General features: G+C 43.5%; 1 protein-coding gene across 6 annotated transcripts in view; it reads right to left on the minus strand.

The window, feature by feature from the left end:
* Nucleotides 1-15458, minus strand: part of PTPRA (protein tyrosine phosphatase receptor type A) — a 156514-nt gene that overhangs the window by 49772 nt on the left and 91284 nt on the right. For 4 of the 6 annotated variants that reach the window (XM_058193491.1, XM_058193490.1, XM_058193493.1 and 1 more), the window contains exons 3-5: nucleotides 14399-14477; nucleotides 10765-11142; nucleotides 3844-3864 (exon numbers count right to left, since the gene is read on the minus strand). The exons of 1 other annotated variant lie outside the window; for it this stretch is intronic. In XM_058193491.1, coding sequence (XP_058049474.1) covers nucleotides 3844-3864; nucleotides 10765-11142; nucleotides 14399-14471 — 472 coding nt within the window. In that variant the 5' untranslated portion in view covers nucleotides 14472-14477. The remainder of the gene's footprint in view (nucleotides 1-3843; nucleotides 3865-10764; nucleotides 11143-14398; nucleotides 14478-15458) is intronic. One more of the 6 variants, XM_058193495.1, reaches the window with a different exon arrangement.

Below are 15458 nucleotides of genomic sequence, written 5' to 3' on the forward strand. Positions count from 1 at the left end.
GGCAAATAGCGACAGGAAGCATTTCAAAGCTTCTCCATTCGGTCCCCAAAAGGTAGGTGAAGGCTGGGAGGTGAACGGAAGAACTCTGAAGTGGATTTGAAATGAAAAGCCAATTTCCCACCTGTCAAGGCATTCTGAAAACCACACGCTCCGCCAGGCTGTGTTTCATAGCGACGGAGAGCAAATTTGGCCTAGTGGTTAAGGCACCAGGGTAGAAAATGGAAGGCGATGAATTCGCCTTAGGCATAAAAGCCGGCTGGGTGACTTTGGGCCAGTCACTAGGAGACGGTGAGTTCTAGTCCTGCTTTCGCCATGAAAACCAGCTGGGTGACTAGGAGATGGTGAGTTCTAGTCTTGCTTTAGGCATGAAAGCCAGCTGGGTGACTTTGGGCCAATCACCAGGAGACGGTGAGTTCTAGTCCCTCCTTAGGAATGAAAGCCAGCTGGGTGACTAGGAGACAGTGAGTTCTAGTCCTGCTTTAGGCATGAAAGCCAGCTGGGTGACTTTGGGCCAAGCACCAGGAGACGGTGAGTTCTAGTCCCTCCTTAGGAATAAAAGCCAGCTGGGTGACTAGGAGATGGTGAGTTCTAGTCCTGCTTTAGGCATGAAAGCCAGCTGGGTGACTTTGGGCCAAGCACCAGGAGACGGTGAGTTCTAGTTCCTCTTTAGGAATAAAAGCCAGCTGGGTGACTAGGAGATGGTGAGTTCTAGTCCTGCTTTAGGCAAGAAAGCCAGCTGGGTGACTTTGGGCCAATCACTAGGAGACGGTGAATTCTAGTCCCTCCTTAGGAATGAAAGCCAGCTGGGTGACTAGGAGATGGTGAGTTCTATTCTTGGTTTAGGCATGAAAGCCAGCTGGGTGACTTTGGACCAATCACTAGGAGACAGTGAGTTCTAGTCCCTCCTTAGGAATGAAAGCCAGCAGGGTGACTAGGAGACAGTGAGTTCTAGTCCTGCTTTAGGCAAGAAAGCCAGCTGGGTGACTTTGGGCCAATCACCAGGAGACGGTGAGTTCTAGTCCCTCCTTAGGAATGAAAGCCAGCTGGGTGACTAGGAGACAGTGAGTTCTAGTCCTGCTTTAGGCAAGAAAGCCAGCTGGGTGACTTTGGGCCAATCACCAGAAGACGGTGAGTTCTAGTCCCTCCTTAGGAATGAAAGCCAGCTGGGTGACTAGGAGACAGTGAGTTCTAGTCCTGCTTTAGGCAAGAAAGCCAGCTGGGTGACTTTGGGCCAATCACCAGAAGACGGTGACTTCTAGTCCCCGCTTTAGGCATGAAAGCCAGCTTGGTGAGCCTCTTCCTCAGCCCAACCCACCTCACAGGGTTGTTGTGGGGAAAATAGGAGGAGGAAGGTGCAGTGACACGTTCGCCTTTTTTGAAAAATAATCAAGATAGGTTAACCAAATAAATGTAACAATGGTGTGGTGGAAATAGTCCTCAACTTACAACCATTCATTTAGTGACTGTTCAGTTACAATGGCACCAAAACAGAGAGAAAAGTGGGGGGGGGGGGAAGAGAGAAAACAAGCATAAAGGATTGGCACCGCAAAGGGCCCTTTGGAATATGCAACAGGTTTACAAATGAACTGCTGGCTGGCTTGGAAAGCTGAGGGGTTTGGACCTTGCCCTATGACCTCTGTAGTGGAGGGAGGGGAGGGGAGGGGAGGGGAAGGACACCGCAGCAAGCCAGAAACCAACCAGGGAGCGCAAAATAAACCGGTTGGAAACCCCTGTTTTCTGCTCCCTGCCTGCGGTTAACAGGCAACTGTGAAAGAAGAGAAGAAAAAAGAAAAAAGGGAAGAAAAAGGAAGAAAAGGAAGGAGAAGAAGAAGAGGGGAGGGGAGGGGAGGAGAAAGCGAGGAAAGGAGAAAGGAAAGGAAAGGAAAAGGAAAAGGAAAGGAAAGGGAAGGGAAGGAAAGAAGGAAAGAGAAAGGAAAGGACAGAAAGAGAAAGGGAGGAAAGGAAAGGAAAGGAGAGATGGGGGAGCGGAGGAGAGGAAGAAAAGGGAAGGGAAGAAGGAAAGAGAAAGGGAAGGACAGAAAGAGAAAGGGAGGAAAGGAAAGGAAAGGAAAGGAAAGAAAAGGAAGGGAAGGGAAGGAAAGGAAAGAAGGAAGGAAAGGAAAGGAAAGGAAAGGAAAGGAAAGGAAGAGGGGAAGAAAGAAAAGGAGAAAGGGAAGAAAGAAGGAAAGAAAGGGAGGAGGAAAGGAAAGGGAGGAAAGAAGAGAAGGAAGGGAAGGGAGGAAAGGAGAGGGGAGGAAAAGGAAAGGAAAGAGAAAGGGAAGAAAGAAGGAAAGAAAGGGAGGAGGAGAGGAAAGGAAAGGAAAGAGAAAGGGAGGAAAGAAGAGAAGGAAGGGAAGGGAGGAAAGGAGAGGGGAGGAAAGGAAAGGGAAAAGAAAAGAGAAAGGGAGGAAAGAAGGGAAGGGAAAGGGAAAGAGAAAGGAAAAGGAAAGGAAGAGAGCTGGCTTCTGAGAAACAATGTCAATCATGGAACTCAAATTCTCTTAAGAATTGAATCATTCACTTAACAACTGCCATGATTCACTTAACGAAATGGCAAACATAGCCATAACATTGGGGACGATTCACTTTAACAACGGCCTTGCTTAACAACATAAATTCTGGTCCCTATTGTCGCTGCCTTCTATTTTTCTATTCTTCCCCACTGTCAGCTGCCCAGAGCCAGGAACTTGAGGTGGGCGGCCATATAAATTGAAATAAATGAAGAATATTACACTTTTAAGACACTGATAAAATGGCTTTCTACTCCTCTCAGGAAAGGAAACGTCAAAAGAACCTTGGTTAAACAGTTGTGAAACTTTTGCGGTTTCAATAAAATACAATACAGTAGTCCTCGACTTACAACAATTTGCTTAGTGAACATTCAAAGTGACAATGGTACTTTGGGCTGTTTTTCCACACTTATGACGGTTGCATCATCCCCTCAGTCACGTGATTTACACTCGGATGCTTGACAACCGACTCACATTTATGACTATGGCAATGTCCCGGAGTCACGTGATCCCTGTTCTGTCCCCCCCCTTCGTCTCCGTCCGAGTGATGGCTTAATTAGCCGGCACTATCAGCTCTGGCAGCAGAATAGCCAGCGTCTGCCAAGTGTCTCTGTTATCTCCCCCGATGCTGATGAGTCACCCAGGAACAAACTTCAGCTCTTAGTTAATCAGTTGATTTGCCTGCTACGAAGAGGCATAGCAGCCCTTGCTGCCTTTATATCCTGTGGGGTATGGCTCCATGACTCAGCACTTCCTAGGCCTGCCCCATCCCTGCTTCTGTTGTTCCCACCTCTCCTGCCTACGAAACTTAGGGTCCAGCCAGGCCTGATTGCCATCAGCTGGGTCTAGAGGTGTGGCAGGGGGGGGAAGAGTCAGGGGACGGAGGCCTCGTTATCTCTTTCACTTGGCCTGCTTCTGACTCCTGGAGCTGAACCAGGGAAGCCGGTGCTCCTGAGGTAAATCCTGACGGCCCTTCCCCCTCACTTTCCGAGTCACTTCCTGGCAGGAGGCCCGGCTCGGGGGGCGCAGACACAACAATCCCCTTCGGCAACCTTCCGATAAAGCAAAGTCAATGGGGGAAGCCCGATTCATTTAACAACCATTTTACTAATTGAACACCTGCCGCGATTCGCTTAATGAAAAGTGTCAAGAAAGGTCGTAAAATCGGGCAAAACTCACTCAACAATTTTCTCAATTAGCAACCTACATTTATGGGCTCAGTTGCGGTCGTAAGTCGAGGGCTATCTGTATTCCAACATAAGGGAGGGAAAAATAGGATCTTTGACCGAAAGATTTACAAGACATTTGCCGAAGTGGTACTTTAAGAGCTTACCTCGCCGTGGATCGGAGTCGCCTGAATGAATTCAAAAAGAAAAAAATAATAAGAATTAGAGTAATTTCTCACGGTGGCTAATCAAACCAGGATTAACTTGAGGGGAAGCCCGAAAAAGCAGCAATTTTGATATTCAGGTTTTCTCTTATTTGTAGGGCTGAAGGACCAGATACTTCTAGCGCGGGGATGTCAAACTCAAAACCCGCAGGCCACATCCAGCCCGCGGGCCACTTCCAGCCAGCTGGATGCTTAGGTCTGGGACCGGCCCCGTGGTACCTCTGCCAGCAAAAACAGAGCTCAGGAGGGCCACATGCATTCAGACACGTGGCAACTGATTCATACTTATGACCATTGCTGTGTCCCACGGTCAGGTTTGCGATCTTCTGACAAGCAAAGTCAACGGGGAAGCCAGATTCGCTTAAGAACCACGTGACTAACTTTAACAACCGCAGCGATTCACTTAACAACGGTGGCCAACAAGGTCGTAAAATGGGGCAAAACTCACTTAACAAAGGTCTCGCTTAGCATCACGCGTTTTGGGCTCGATTGTGATCGTCAGCCGAGGATTACCCGCACAAACGTTTATTGGAAGCTTATGCTCTCTACAAGTATCTGAACTACTAACAGCTAAAGGAAATTGGCAGTAGGTAAGAGTCAATGGAATTCAAGGACTTTTAGATCTCTTGTGGGCATGAAAGGATTCGAGACTGATGACATGTTTGACTCCTTCATCAGGCTTAATCTGGTCCTGTCTAGCACTGGGAAAATTTAATTCATTTTTATCATGTACCCAGGGACCACTTTTGCCCCATGTGAATAGCAACTCATGAGGAGTGAAACCAGCCCATTTGTCAGAGGTGCTCCTCAATTTAACATAACATAACATAACATAACAACAGAGTTGGAAGGGACCTTGGAGGCCTTCTAGTCCAACCCCCTGCTCAGGAAGGAAACCCTACACCATCTCAGTCAGATGGTTATCCAACATTTTCTTAAAAATTTCCAGTGTTGGAGCATTCACAACTTCTGCAGGCAAGTCGTTCCACTGATTAATTGTTCTAACTGTCAGGAAATTTCTCCTTAGTTCTAAGTTGCTTTTCTCCTTGATTAGTTTCCACCCATTGCTTCTTATCCTGCCTTCAGGTGCTTTGGAGAATAGCTTGATTCCTTCTTCTTTGTGGCAGCCCCTGAGATATTGGAACACAGCTATCATGTCTCCCCTAGTCCTTCTTTTCGTTAAACTACTAGACATACCCAGTTCCTGCAACCGTTCTTCATATGTTTTATCCTCCAGTCCCCTAATCATCTTTGCTGCTCTTCTCTGCACTCTTTCTAGAGTCTCAACATCTTTTTTACATCGTGGCGACCAAAACTGGATGCAATATTCCAAGTGTGGCCTTACCAAGGCATTATAAAGTGGTACTAACACTTCACGTGATCTTGATTCTATCCCTCTGTTTATGCAGCCCAGAACTGTGTTGGCTTTTTTAAACATAAACAGAGGGATAGAATCAAGATCACGTGAACTGTTAGTACCACTTTATAATGCCTTGGTAAGGCCACACTTGGAATATTGTTTATAGCAGTTTATAGCAGTTCGTTTAGTGACCGACAGACGTTACAACGGCACTGAAAAAAGTGAGTTACGATCGTTTTTCACACCTACAACCATTGCAGCATCGCCACGAAATTCAGACACTCGGCAGCTGACGCATATTTATGACGGTTGCGGTGTCCTGGGGTGTGTGTGTCACATGATCCCCTTTTTGCGACCTTTTGACAAGCAAAGTCAATGGGGAAGCCGGGTTTTCTTAACAACCGTGTCGCTAACTGAACAACAGCGGTCATTCACTTAACAAGGGCAGCTAGAAAAGGTCGTAACACTGGGAAAATTTCACTTAACCGATGTCTCGTTTAACAACAACAACAAAATTTTTCGGCTCGACGGTGGTCGTAAGTCGAGGATGGCCTGTCTTCAACTCTTCCTTTTTGCAATTCCCGCCCCTCCCCCCCGATTTCGATCTTCCTTGAAAGACAGCAAACCAGATGTTAACCTGTCAATCAATTCAATTTCTCCTTTTTGATTGATCGCGCTCTCCTTGAAATTAAAATATTGGCCACTGTTTTTAAATGCCTTTTCCTGGCTGATTCTCTTGCCCAGGGTTTTTTTTTTTTTTTTGCAAGGGCTACATAATCCGTTGTGTTCACCGCCTGCAGTAATACTTTTAAGATCTTTCTCCTTGTAAGTCACCACCGCTATCTCAAAACCACACTAGATATGAAATTAAAACTTCTCTGCCCCCAGGTTAAATGGAACAGGATTATCTGCCGGAAAATATTATCTGGAAATTCTTTCAAAACCCCTTGCGGTTTCTTCCCTAGCCTAAATAGTTGTCACAGCTCAGCAAATGTGTGCTACTTATCTAACTCAAGCACATTTATCTACACAGCAAGGAAAACACAGCAATCCCAATATATGGAATATCTTCATTAGTTTTACACCTGTCCATGTAGTGTACTGGCCAAAAGTGTGGAAACCTTTTGGAGAAACGTGTATTTTCTAAAACTAGCTAATAATACCACTTTTTTTTTAGTAGTATCATACAATTATATATCAATGGAAAGATAATTTAATCAAGAATGTAATGCGATAACTTTTGTGAAGGATTTGCTATTAGAATAGCAGTTACAGTATAAAGAAGAAAAGTGAAACACATAGAAAAAACGAGATATATAAAAATGATCACCACAGAAAAAGAGATAGAAAAATGATCCCCGTGTCAGTTAATACTTTGTTGGGTAACCTTTAGCATGAATTACGATCTTACAACGTCTTCCCATGGAGTGAACCAAGTCACTTTAGTTCTGCAGCTGTCATCATGTGAAACCAAGATTGAAAGATGGCTTCTATTAACTGGGTTTTATTGCTGGGTCGCTTCTAACTAACAAGTATCTTTAGTCAGCTCTATAGATTTTCCATTGGGTGAAGGTCTGGGCTATTCCCAGGCCATTCCAGCAGTGGAAGAGGATTATCTTTAAATTCAAAAAAAAAAAAGTGGTGTTATTAGCCATCAAACCTCAAAAATTTTTCCCAAAAGGTTTCCACAATTTTGGCCACGACTGTATCTCCTGGGCTTATTGCTTGAAATTGAAAGAATAAAGGAAATTTAATATATCAAATGGGAGGTGACAATATAATTCCTGTTGGAATTCCAGTTTAAAAAATCGGTACACGGAGTCCTCAACTTATGACAACGGAGCCCAAAATTGCGTTGCTCAGCGAGATGTTTGCTAAGTGCGCTTTGCCCTATTTTAAGACCTTTCTTGCCACCCGTTGTTAAGTGAATCTTAACAACTTCTTAATTTAGTAAGGCAGTTAACTTGACTTGGCTTGTCAGACAGTCGCCAAAAAGGATCACATGACCCCAGGACACTGTAACCGTAGTAAGTGTGAGTCCGTTGCCAACTATTTGAATTTTGATCATGTGAACTCGGGGATGCTGCAATGGGGGAAACGGTCATGATTCACCTTTTTTCACTTTGAATGGTCACTAAGCGAACTGTTGTAAGTCGAGGACTAAATGTACAGGCCTTTCTGTGGTTTCTAGGAAACATTTAGGATTACAAAAGAACCTTTAAAACAGCGGTGGGTTCCAGATTATGTTACTACCAATTCGCTTCGTGTGCGCGCCCAGTTTGCGCGTGGGTCTCCCTTCTGCGCATGCGCACAGCCTTTCACGCACGCGCTTTGCTCATGCTTGCGCCTTCCACGCATGCGCCTGGCCTCAAAAACGTGCCTAATAGGATGGCATAGATCTGGGGCAGCTGTGTGGGCCCACCCGGTTCAGGTGAACTGGTCCGAACCGGTTCAGGTGAACCGGTCTGAACCGGTTCGGATGAACCAGTCCAAACCGACTGAATACGACCTCTGCTTTATATGTATGAAATCTTATTTTTTTTTCTCCTTCTGTAGCCGTTCCTGGGAGTTTGCCCTGGCTTTGCTTCTGGCGATCAAAATGCCCCCAAGATCAAAAGATATAATATTGGTTTTAGAAGGACAAAGCTTTCAAAGGACGAGAATCTCTCGCTCACAACAGTAAGGCAATTTTTAAATATATATATATATATATATATATGTTTTCTGAGGTTTTCACGGGTGTTTGTATATAGGTCTTTGGTTGTTCGGGTTTGCTCCCAGAAGCACGAAGCTGAAGCCTGAAGATGACGAATGAGACTTCGTCGAAACGTCGCCAAGACACTTCCAATTTTACACGGGAGAAAACCCGAATAACCAAAAACCTACATACAAACACCCGTGTGGAGGGAGAGAGAGAGACAGACAGAGACAGGCAGACAGATAGATAGATAGATAGAGAGATAGACAGACAGATAGATAGAGAGAGACATAGAGAGACAGACAAATTGACAGACATAGATGGGGAAGAGAGAGAGATAGAGACAGATAGACAGACAAATTGAAAGACATAGATGGAGAGAGAGAGAGACTGACAGACAGACATAGATAGAGACAGACAAATGACAGACATAGAGAGACAAATTGAAAGACATAGATGGAGAGAGAGACAGACAAATGACAGACATAGATGGGGAGAGAGATACAGAGAGAGAGATACAGAGAGAGACAGACAGACATAGATGGGGAGAGAGAGATACACACACACACACAGACAGACAAATAGACAGACAAAATGGCTGGGTGACTTTGTTCCAATCACCAGGAGACGGTGAGTTCTAGTCCCATCTTAGCATGAAAGCTGGCTGGATGACTTTGGGCCAATCACCAGGAGAGAGAGACAAATTGAAAGACATAGATAGAGAGACAAATTGAAAGACATAGATGGGGAAGAGAGAGAGATACACACAGAGAGAGAGACAAATTGAAAGACATAGATGGGGAGTGAGAGAGACAGACAGGCAAATTGACAGACATAGATGGGGAAGAGAGAGAGACAGAGAGAGAGAGAGAGAGATACATAGAGATATATACATAGAGAGAGAGAGACAGAGACAGACAGACATAGATGGATATAGAGAGAGAGAGACAGAGACAAATTGACAGACATCGATGGGGGAGAGAGATACACAGAGAGACAGACAGAGAGAGATACATAGAGATATATACATAGAGACAGACAGGCAAATTGACAGACATAGATGGGGAGTGAGAGAGAGACAAATTGACAGACATAGATGAGAGAGAGAGAGAGAGACTGACAGACAGACAGACAGAGAGACAGATAGACAGACAGACAAATGACAGACATAGATGGATATAGAGAGAGACAGATAGATAGATAGAGACAAACAGATAGATAGAGAGACAGAAAGACAGACAAATAGACAGACAAATTGACAGACATAGATAGAGACAAACAGATAGATAGAGAGACAAATTGAAAGACATAGATAGAGAGAGATACATAGAGAGACAGACAGATAGATAGATAGATAGATAGATAGATAGAGACAGATAGATAGATAGATAGAGACAGATAGACAGACATAGATGGGGAGTGAGAGAGAGAGATATATATATATATATATATATAGAGAGAGAGAGAGAGAGAGAGACTGACAGACAGACATAGATGGATATAGAGAGAGATAGAGAGACAGATAGACAGACAAATTGACAGACATATATGGGGGGGGAGAGAGACATAGATAGAGACAGACAAATTGACAGACATAGATGGGAAGAGAGAGAGAGAGATACACACACAGAGAGAGACAGACAGACAGACAGACAAAAATGACAGACATAGATGGGGGGGAGAGAGAGAGAAAGAGACAAATTGACAGACATAGATGGGGGAGAGAGAGAGAGACAGACAGACAGACAGACAAATTGACAGACATAGATGGGAAGAGAGAGAGAGAGAGAGATACACACAGAGAGAGACAGACAGACAGACAGAGAGACAGAAAGACAGACAGACAAATTGACAGACATAGATGGGGAGAGAGAGAGATACATAGAGAGACAGACAGGCAAATTGACAGACATAGATGGGAGAGAGAGAGAGAGAGAGAGACAAATTGACAGACATAGATGGGGAGAGAGAGAGAGATACATAGAGAGAGAGAGAGACAGAAAGACAGACAAATTGACAGACATAGATGGGGAGAGAGAGAGAGATACACACACACACACACACACAGAGAGATAAATTGACAGACATAGATGGGGGGGAGAGAGAGAGAGACAGACAGACAGACAGACAGACAAATTGACAGACATAGATGGGGGAGAGAGAGAGATACATACATAGAGAGAGAGAGAGACAGAAAGACAGACAAATTGACAGACATAGATGGGGGAGTGAGAGAGAGACAGACAGACAGACAAATTGACAGACATAGATGGGGAGAGAGAGAGATACATAGAGAGACAGACAGACAGACAGACAAATTGACAGACATAGATGGGAGAGAGAGAGAGAGAGAGAGAGACAAATTGACAGACATAGATGGGGGAGAGAGAGATACATAGAGAGAGAGAGAGAGAGAGACAGAAAGACAGACAAATTGACAGACATAGATGGGGAGTGAGAGAGAGAGAGATACATAGAGATATATATACATAGAGAGACAGACAGACAAATTGACAGACATAGATGGGGAGACAGAGAGACAGATAGACAGAGAGAGAGACAGACAAATAGACACATAGATGGATAGAGAGAAAGAGATAGACACAGATAGATAAATAAATAGATACAGACTGACAGATATAAATGTGGGGGACAGAGAGACAGACAGAGAGAGACAGACAGACAAATAGACAGACATAGAGGGAGGGAGAGAGAGACAGAGAGGCATGTAGAGATAGAGAGACAAACAGATAGATAAGATATAGATATTAAATATAATAAACTTAGTAAATAAGCGATTCCATACTTGCGGTGTTGAAGGCTTGTGAAGTCGCTAGTGCACTTGTGAAGTTGGCCTCCACCGTCGTCAACGTTTTGTCCGTCGTGGTGACATTGGGGGGAGACTCTGTGGCATTCAGCGGAAGGGCGGTGGGCCCAGACGTGGGCCGCAGAGTCTTGGGCGAAGTCGTGGCCACGCCCACGGCAGGCACCGTGACGGTAGCGTTGGTGGTTGTGGCTTCTTCCGGCACTTTCAGAGGCGGGTAGCTTCGTGCCACGGTCGGGGACACGGCCGGCGATGTGGTCGGCCTCCTCATTGAAGGGGTGGGCTTTGCACTAGTCGCCTGCCTGGTGGCAGTTTTCGCTAAACTGGTGGTGGGCAAGGGACTCTCCGTCGATGGATGTACTAAGAAGAACGGAATGAGAGAAAAAAAGAAGAGACATTTTCAAGATAAGCTGCTTTTCCGAGCAGAATCTCATTCTCTCCTGCAACGCATAAAGATTTCTTTTAAGGAAACGAAGTTGTCAGGAAATCGACAAAATAGTAAGCCATGGGATCAGAGGTGAAATGCTCCTGGTTTGGACCGGATTGCCCAATCTGGCAGCGATGGCAGCAGGTGGTTCGGAGAACCGGTAGCAAAAATCCCTGCCTCCCCCCCCCCCCTCGATGCCCAGCTGAGCCGTGCGATCATCAAAGGTTGTTTTTTTTTTATTTTTAAAAGCATTTTTTCTTCGGCTGAAAAAATGCTTTTAAAAGTAAAAAAAAAAGCCTCTGATGATTGCGCGGCTCAGCTGGGATCATCAGAACCTTTTAAAAGCATGTTTTTAACAACCTCTTCGGCCGAAGAGGTTGTAAAAAAAATGCTTTTAAAAGATTCTGGCGATCAGGCAACTCAGCTAGGATCATCAGAATCCTTTAAAAGCTTTTTTTCCTCTGGCGATCCCAGCTGAGTTGCTTGATCGCCAGAACCTTTTAAAAGCATTTTTTTACAACCTCTTCAGCCGTCCATCCAAAGTTACCACGGCACTGAATGGCATTTTTTGCACTGATGGCCGCTGCGACATCCCTTGCGGTCACCCGATTTACATTCGGACGCTCAACAACTGATTCACATTTATGACTGTCACAGTGTCCCGGGTGTTTGTGTGTGTCATGCGATCCCCTTTTGCGACCTTCTGACCAGTATGGGGAAGCCAGATTCACTTAACAACCGTGTTACTAATTTAACAACCGCAGGGGTTCGCTTAACAAACGCGGCGAGAAAAAAGCTGTCAAATGGAGCAAACTCGCTTAAGAAATTTCTCGCTCAACAACCTAAATTTTGGGCACAAATTGTGGTCGTATGTGGAGGACTACCTGCAGTAGAAATGCAGAGATACCGTCATTAAATAAAAGCATATATTGTGAGAGACATGTCCAGAAGTAAAAAACGATGATTGGGTTAAAATTAAAACATGGTTAGAAGAAATGATACAACCACATATAGATGTAAAACCTGAGCTGTTCCTATTAGGTATCCTACTAGAGAAATTTAGTAATATATATATATATATTTGACTATACATGTAATGGGTGGAAACTAATCAAGGAGAGAAGCAACTTAGAACTAAGGAGGAATTTCCTGACAGTTAGAACAATCAATAAATGGAACAACTTGTCTCCAGAAGTTGTGAATGCTCCAACACTGGAAATTTTTAAGAAAATGTTGGATAGCCACTTGTCTGAAATGGTGTAGGGTTTCCTCCCTGGGGAGGGGGTTGGACTAGAAGACCTCCAAGGTCCCTTCCAACTCTGATATTATTATTATTAATAATAATAATAATAATAATAATAATAATAATGATAATAATAATAATAATAATAATAATAATAATAATAATAATAATAATAATAATAATAATGACTGCAGCTAGGATTGTACAGTATTTGGACAAATGTCAGTTTGCAAATGTCTCCTGGGGAGTGAGGGGGAGAGAGGTGGTTGATGCGCTAATTGCGTTAACCCCTGACTTCAGTCTTGTTCCAGGATTCATTCCTTTCCTGAGGGAGGGAAGCCTGTCAGTTTTGGAAGGCAATTTTCTTTTTCCTTCTTAACTGCCACATATTTTAGCTAGGGAAGTTGGGAGGGGGTTGTTGTTGGAGCTGTAGAAAGTTAGTCATAACAACATTCCGTATTCAAGGACTTTTGCCTGCGTCTGATGGAAACTGCCTGAAGATTGTATCCAATTGATTGTGAAGAGTTGATTGGACAATGTGATGAACGTGTGGGTGTGGGGCAGGGCTGTGAACTGTCAACTGGGTATGGAAAACCTGGAAGCTTTCAGTTTCGGGTTTTCCCAGCTATGCCAACATGACATCTCTAATAAATTGGAACTTTGAAGAACCTCAAGCCTCAGAGCTTTATTTCGTTGGGGGTGTTCCTTGGAACCCTGACAGCAAAGACGGAAAGCAGAGAAAATCCCTACAGAGGGAGAAGTAATTAAGAAAATATTGGATTGTGCAGAAATGAATAGATTGACTTTGACAATTGAAGAAAGAGAGGAATCGGAATATTTTAAGATGGGGACAATTCTACGATTGGTTAGAGAAGATATATATGTGTGTGTGTGTGTAGGTCTTTGGTTATTCGGGTTTTCTCCCGCGTAAAATTGGAAGTGTCTTGGCGACGTTTCGACGAAGTCTCATTCGTCATCTTCAGGCTTCAGCTTCGTGCTTCTGGGAGCCCCAAAAGCACGAAGCTGAAGCCTGAAGATGACGAATGAGACTTCGTCGAAACGTCGCCAAGACACTTCCAATTTTACGCGGGAGAAAACCCGAATAACCAAAGACCTACATATATATATAGGGTAACGTTGTAATGAAACATGGGAAGAAGAAAGAGGAGAGAGAAGATTGATAAGTGTATTAATAGCACAGCAAGAAATGTGGGAGAAATGTTACAATAAATGAAATGATGATCTTGTGAAATGATTAAGACTGGAGGAACAAAAAGAAGACACAAAAGATTTACTCAAAGCACTGAACGACTAATTATGTATAGTATGTGTCAGCCTCCACTCCAAACTTCGTATCTCTTTGTACTCCTTATATTCAGTTGTTAGATAGCATGGGTTTATATTTCGTATGTAAATAGCTATTGGATTCAAGTTAAGTAGAGACGGGCCTTTAAGAGTGTCGGTCTGACATAATTAAGGTGGGAGGGGAGATTAATGTTTTGAATTCAACAGGAATGTTTGGGCGCGAAACTCTAATGGACATTGCATTCCTGATATGATTGACAACCAGAGACCTGCGGAAGAAGATTACCACGGGACCCTGAGAAGGAGCTGGCATTGGACCAGACCTGATGACCTTTTGGGAAAGAGGAGAGAGGAATAGGGTGATACAGATTGCTAGCCATATTCTGTCTCAGATTCAACTTATCACTGCTGCTATCCAGATGTAACTAGTAAAAGTACTTTTCTTTATTTGCATATGAAGTCAAGGTGTATTCTTTCCTAGATATAATCAGAGGCAGCCTGACAGTATGTTTGTTTGTTTATAAAATAAATATATATTTTTTTAAAAGCGTATCAATGGTCAAGAATAGACATATATGTCTAAAGAGATCTTGTCATGTCTGCACTTAGCCAGTCTCCTGAAAAACAGACAGGTAACTCACCTGAAGTTATATTGGCAACACCTAGGTATGTTAAGCAGCTGCTGAATAGGATAACAAGGAAACATATATCCATATTGGCCTGGAAAACAAAAAAAACAACAACCTTTTGTTAAAAGGATCCGTGGTTGCATTAAGCAATGTATTTTGTCTTTTGATACGGGCTTCCTTTGGAAATGAATGTTTCTCTTAGGTCAGGTTGCCAAGGTTGGAGAGCCCTGTCTTAGGTTAAAAAATATTAATTTCATATCAATAAATAGTACGAATATGCATTAATAATAATATGCATTAATAGCTGTCCAAGTGAATAACTGAGGGAACCGAGAGTTCTTCATCGGAGTATAAACAAATGTTCTTATTTGGTAGCATTTATTCTGTAAAATTCATGGCCTGGAGGCGGCTGTTTCCCAATCCTTACATAAGCAGCTAAAATATTTCCCAATTTCTATCATCAGGTGCCAAAATTATTTTTACTCCAACAATCTACTCACTAAAAGCAAAGCAAAACAAAAAAAAACACACCCCATGATTATAAGTGGAGAACGAAGGCAAACGTATTACATTAAAAACAGGAACTTTATGCCCATACAGGAAGTCCTCCACTTACAACAGTCCATTTAGTGACCATTCAAAGTTACGACATCTCTGAAAATAGTGACTTATTATGACCTCTTTTTTTTCCCAACATTTACGACCGCTGCAGCATCTCTATGGTCACGTGATCAAAAGTCAGAGGCTTGGCAACTGACTCGTATTTACGACGGTTGCAGTGCCAATACGAGGTCACGCGATTAGCTCTTGTGATCGTTTGACAAGAAAAAAATAATAATAATCTACAGGGACTCCAGATTCACTTAACAACCGTGGCAAGAAAAGCCGTAAAATGGGAGCAAACTCAGTTAACAAATGTTTTCACTTAGCAGCGTACATTTTGGGCTCAATTGTGGTCGTATCCTGAGGACTATCTGTATATTTGTGCAACTTGGGCGTCCTCCTGGATGAACGGCTGTCTTTTGAAGACCATTTGACAGCCGTCTCCAGGAGAGCTTTCTACCAGGTTCGC

Source organism: Ahaetulla prasina, chromosome 8 (genome assembly GCF_028640845.1).
Source record: "Ahaetulla prasina isolate Xishuangbanna chromosome 8, ASM2864084v1, whole genome shotgun sequence".
Lineage (NCBI taxonomy): Eukaryota > Metazoa > Chordata > Lepidosauria > Squamata > Colubridae > Ahaetulla > Ahaetulla prasina.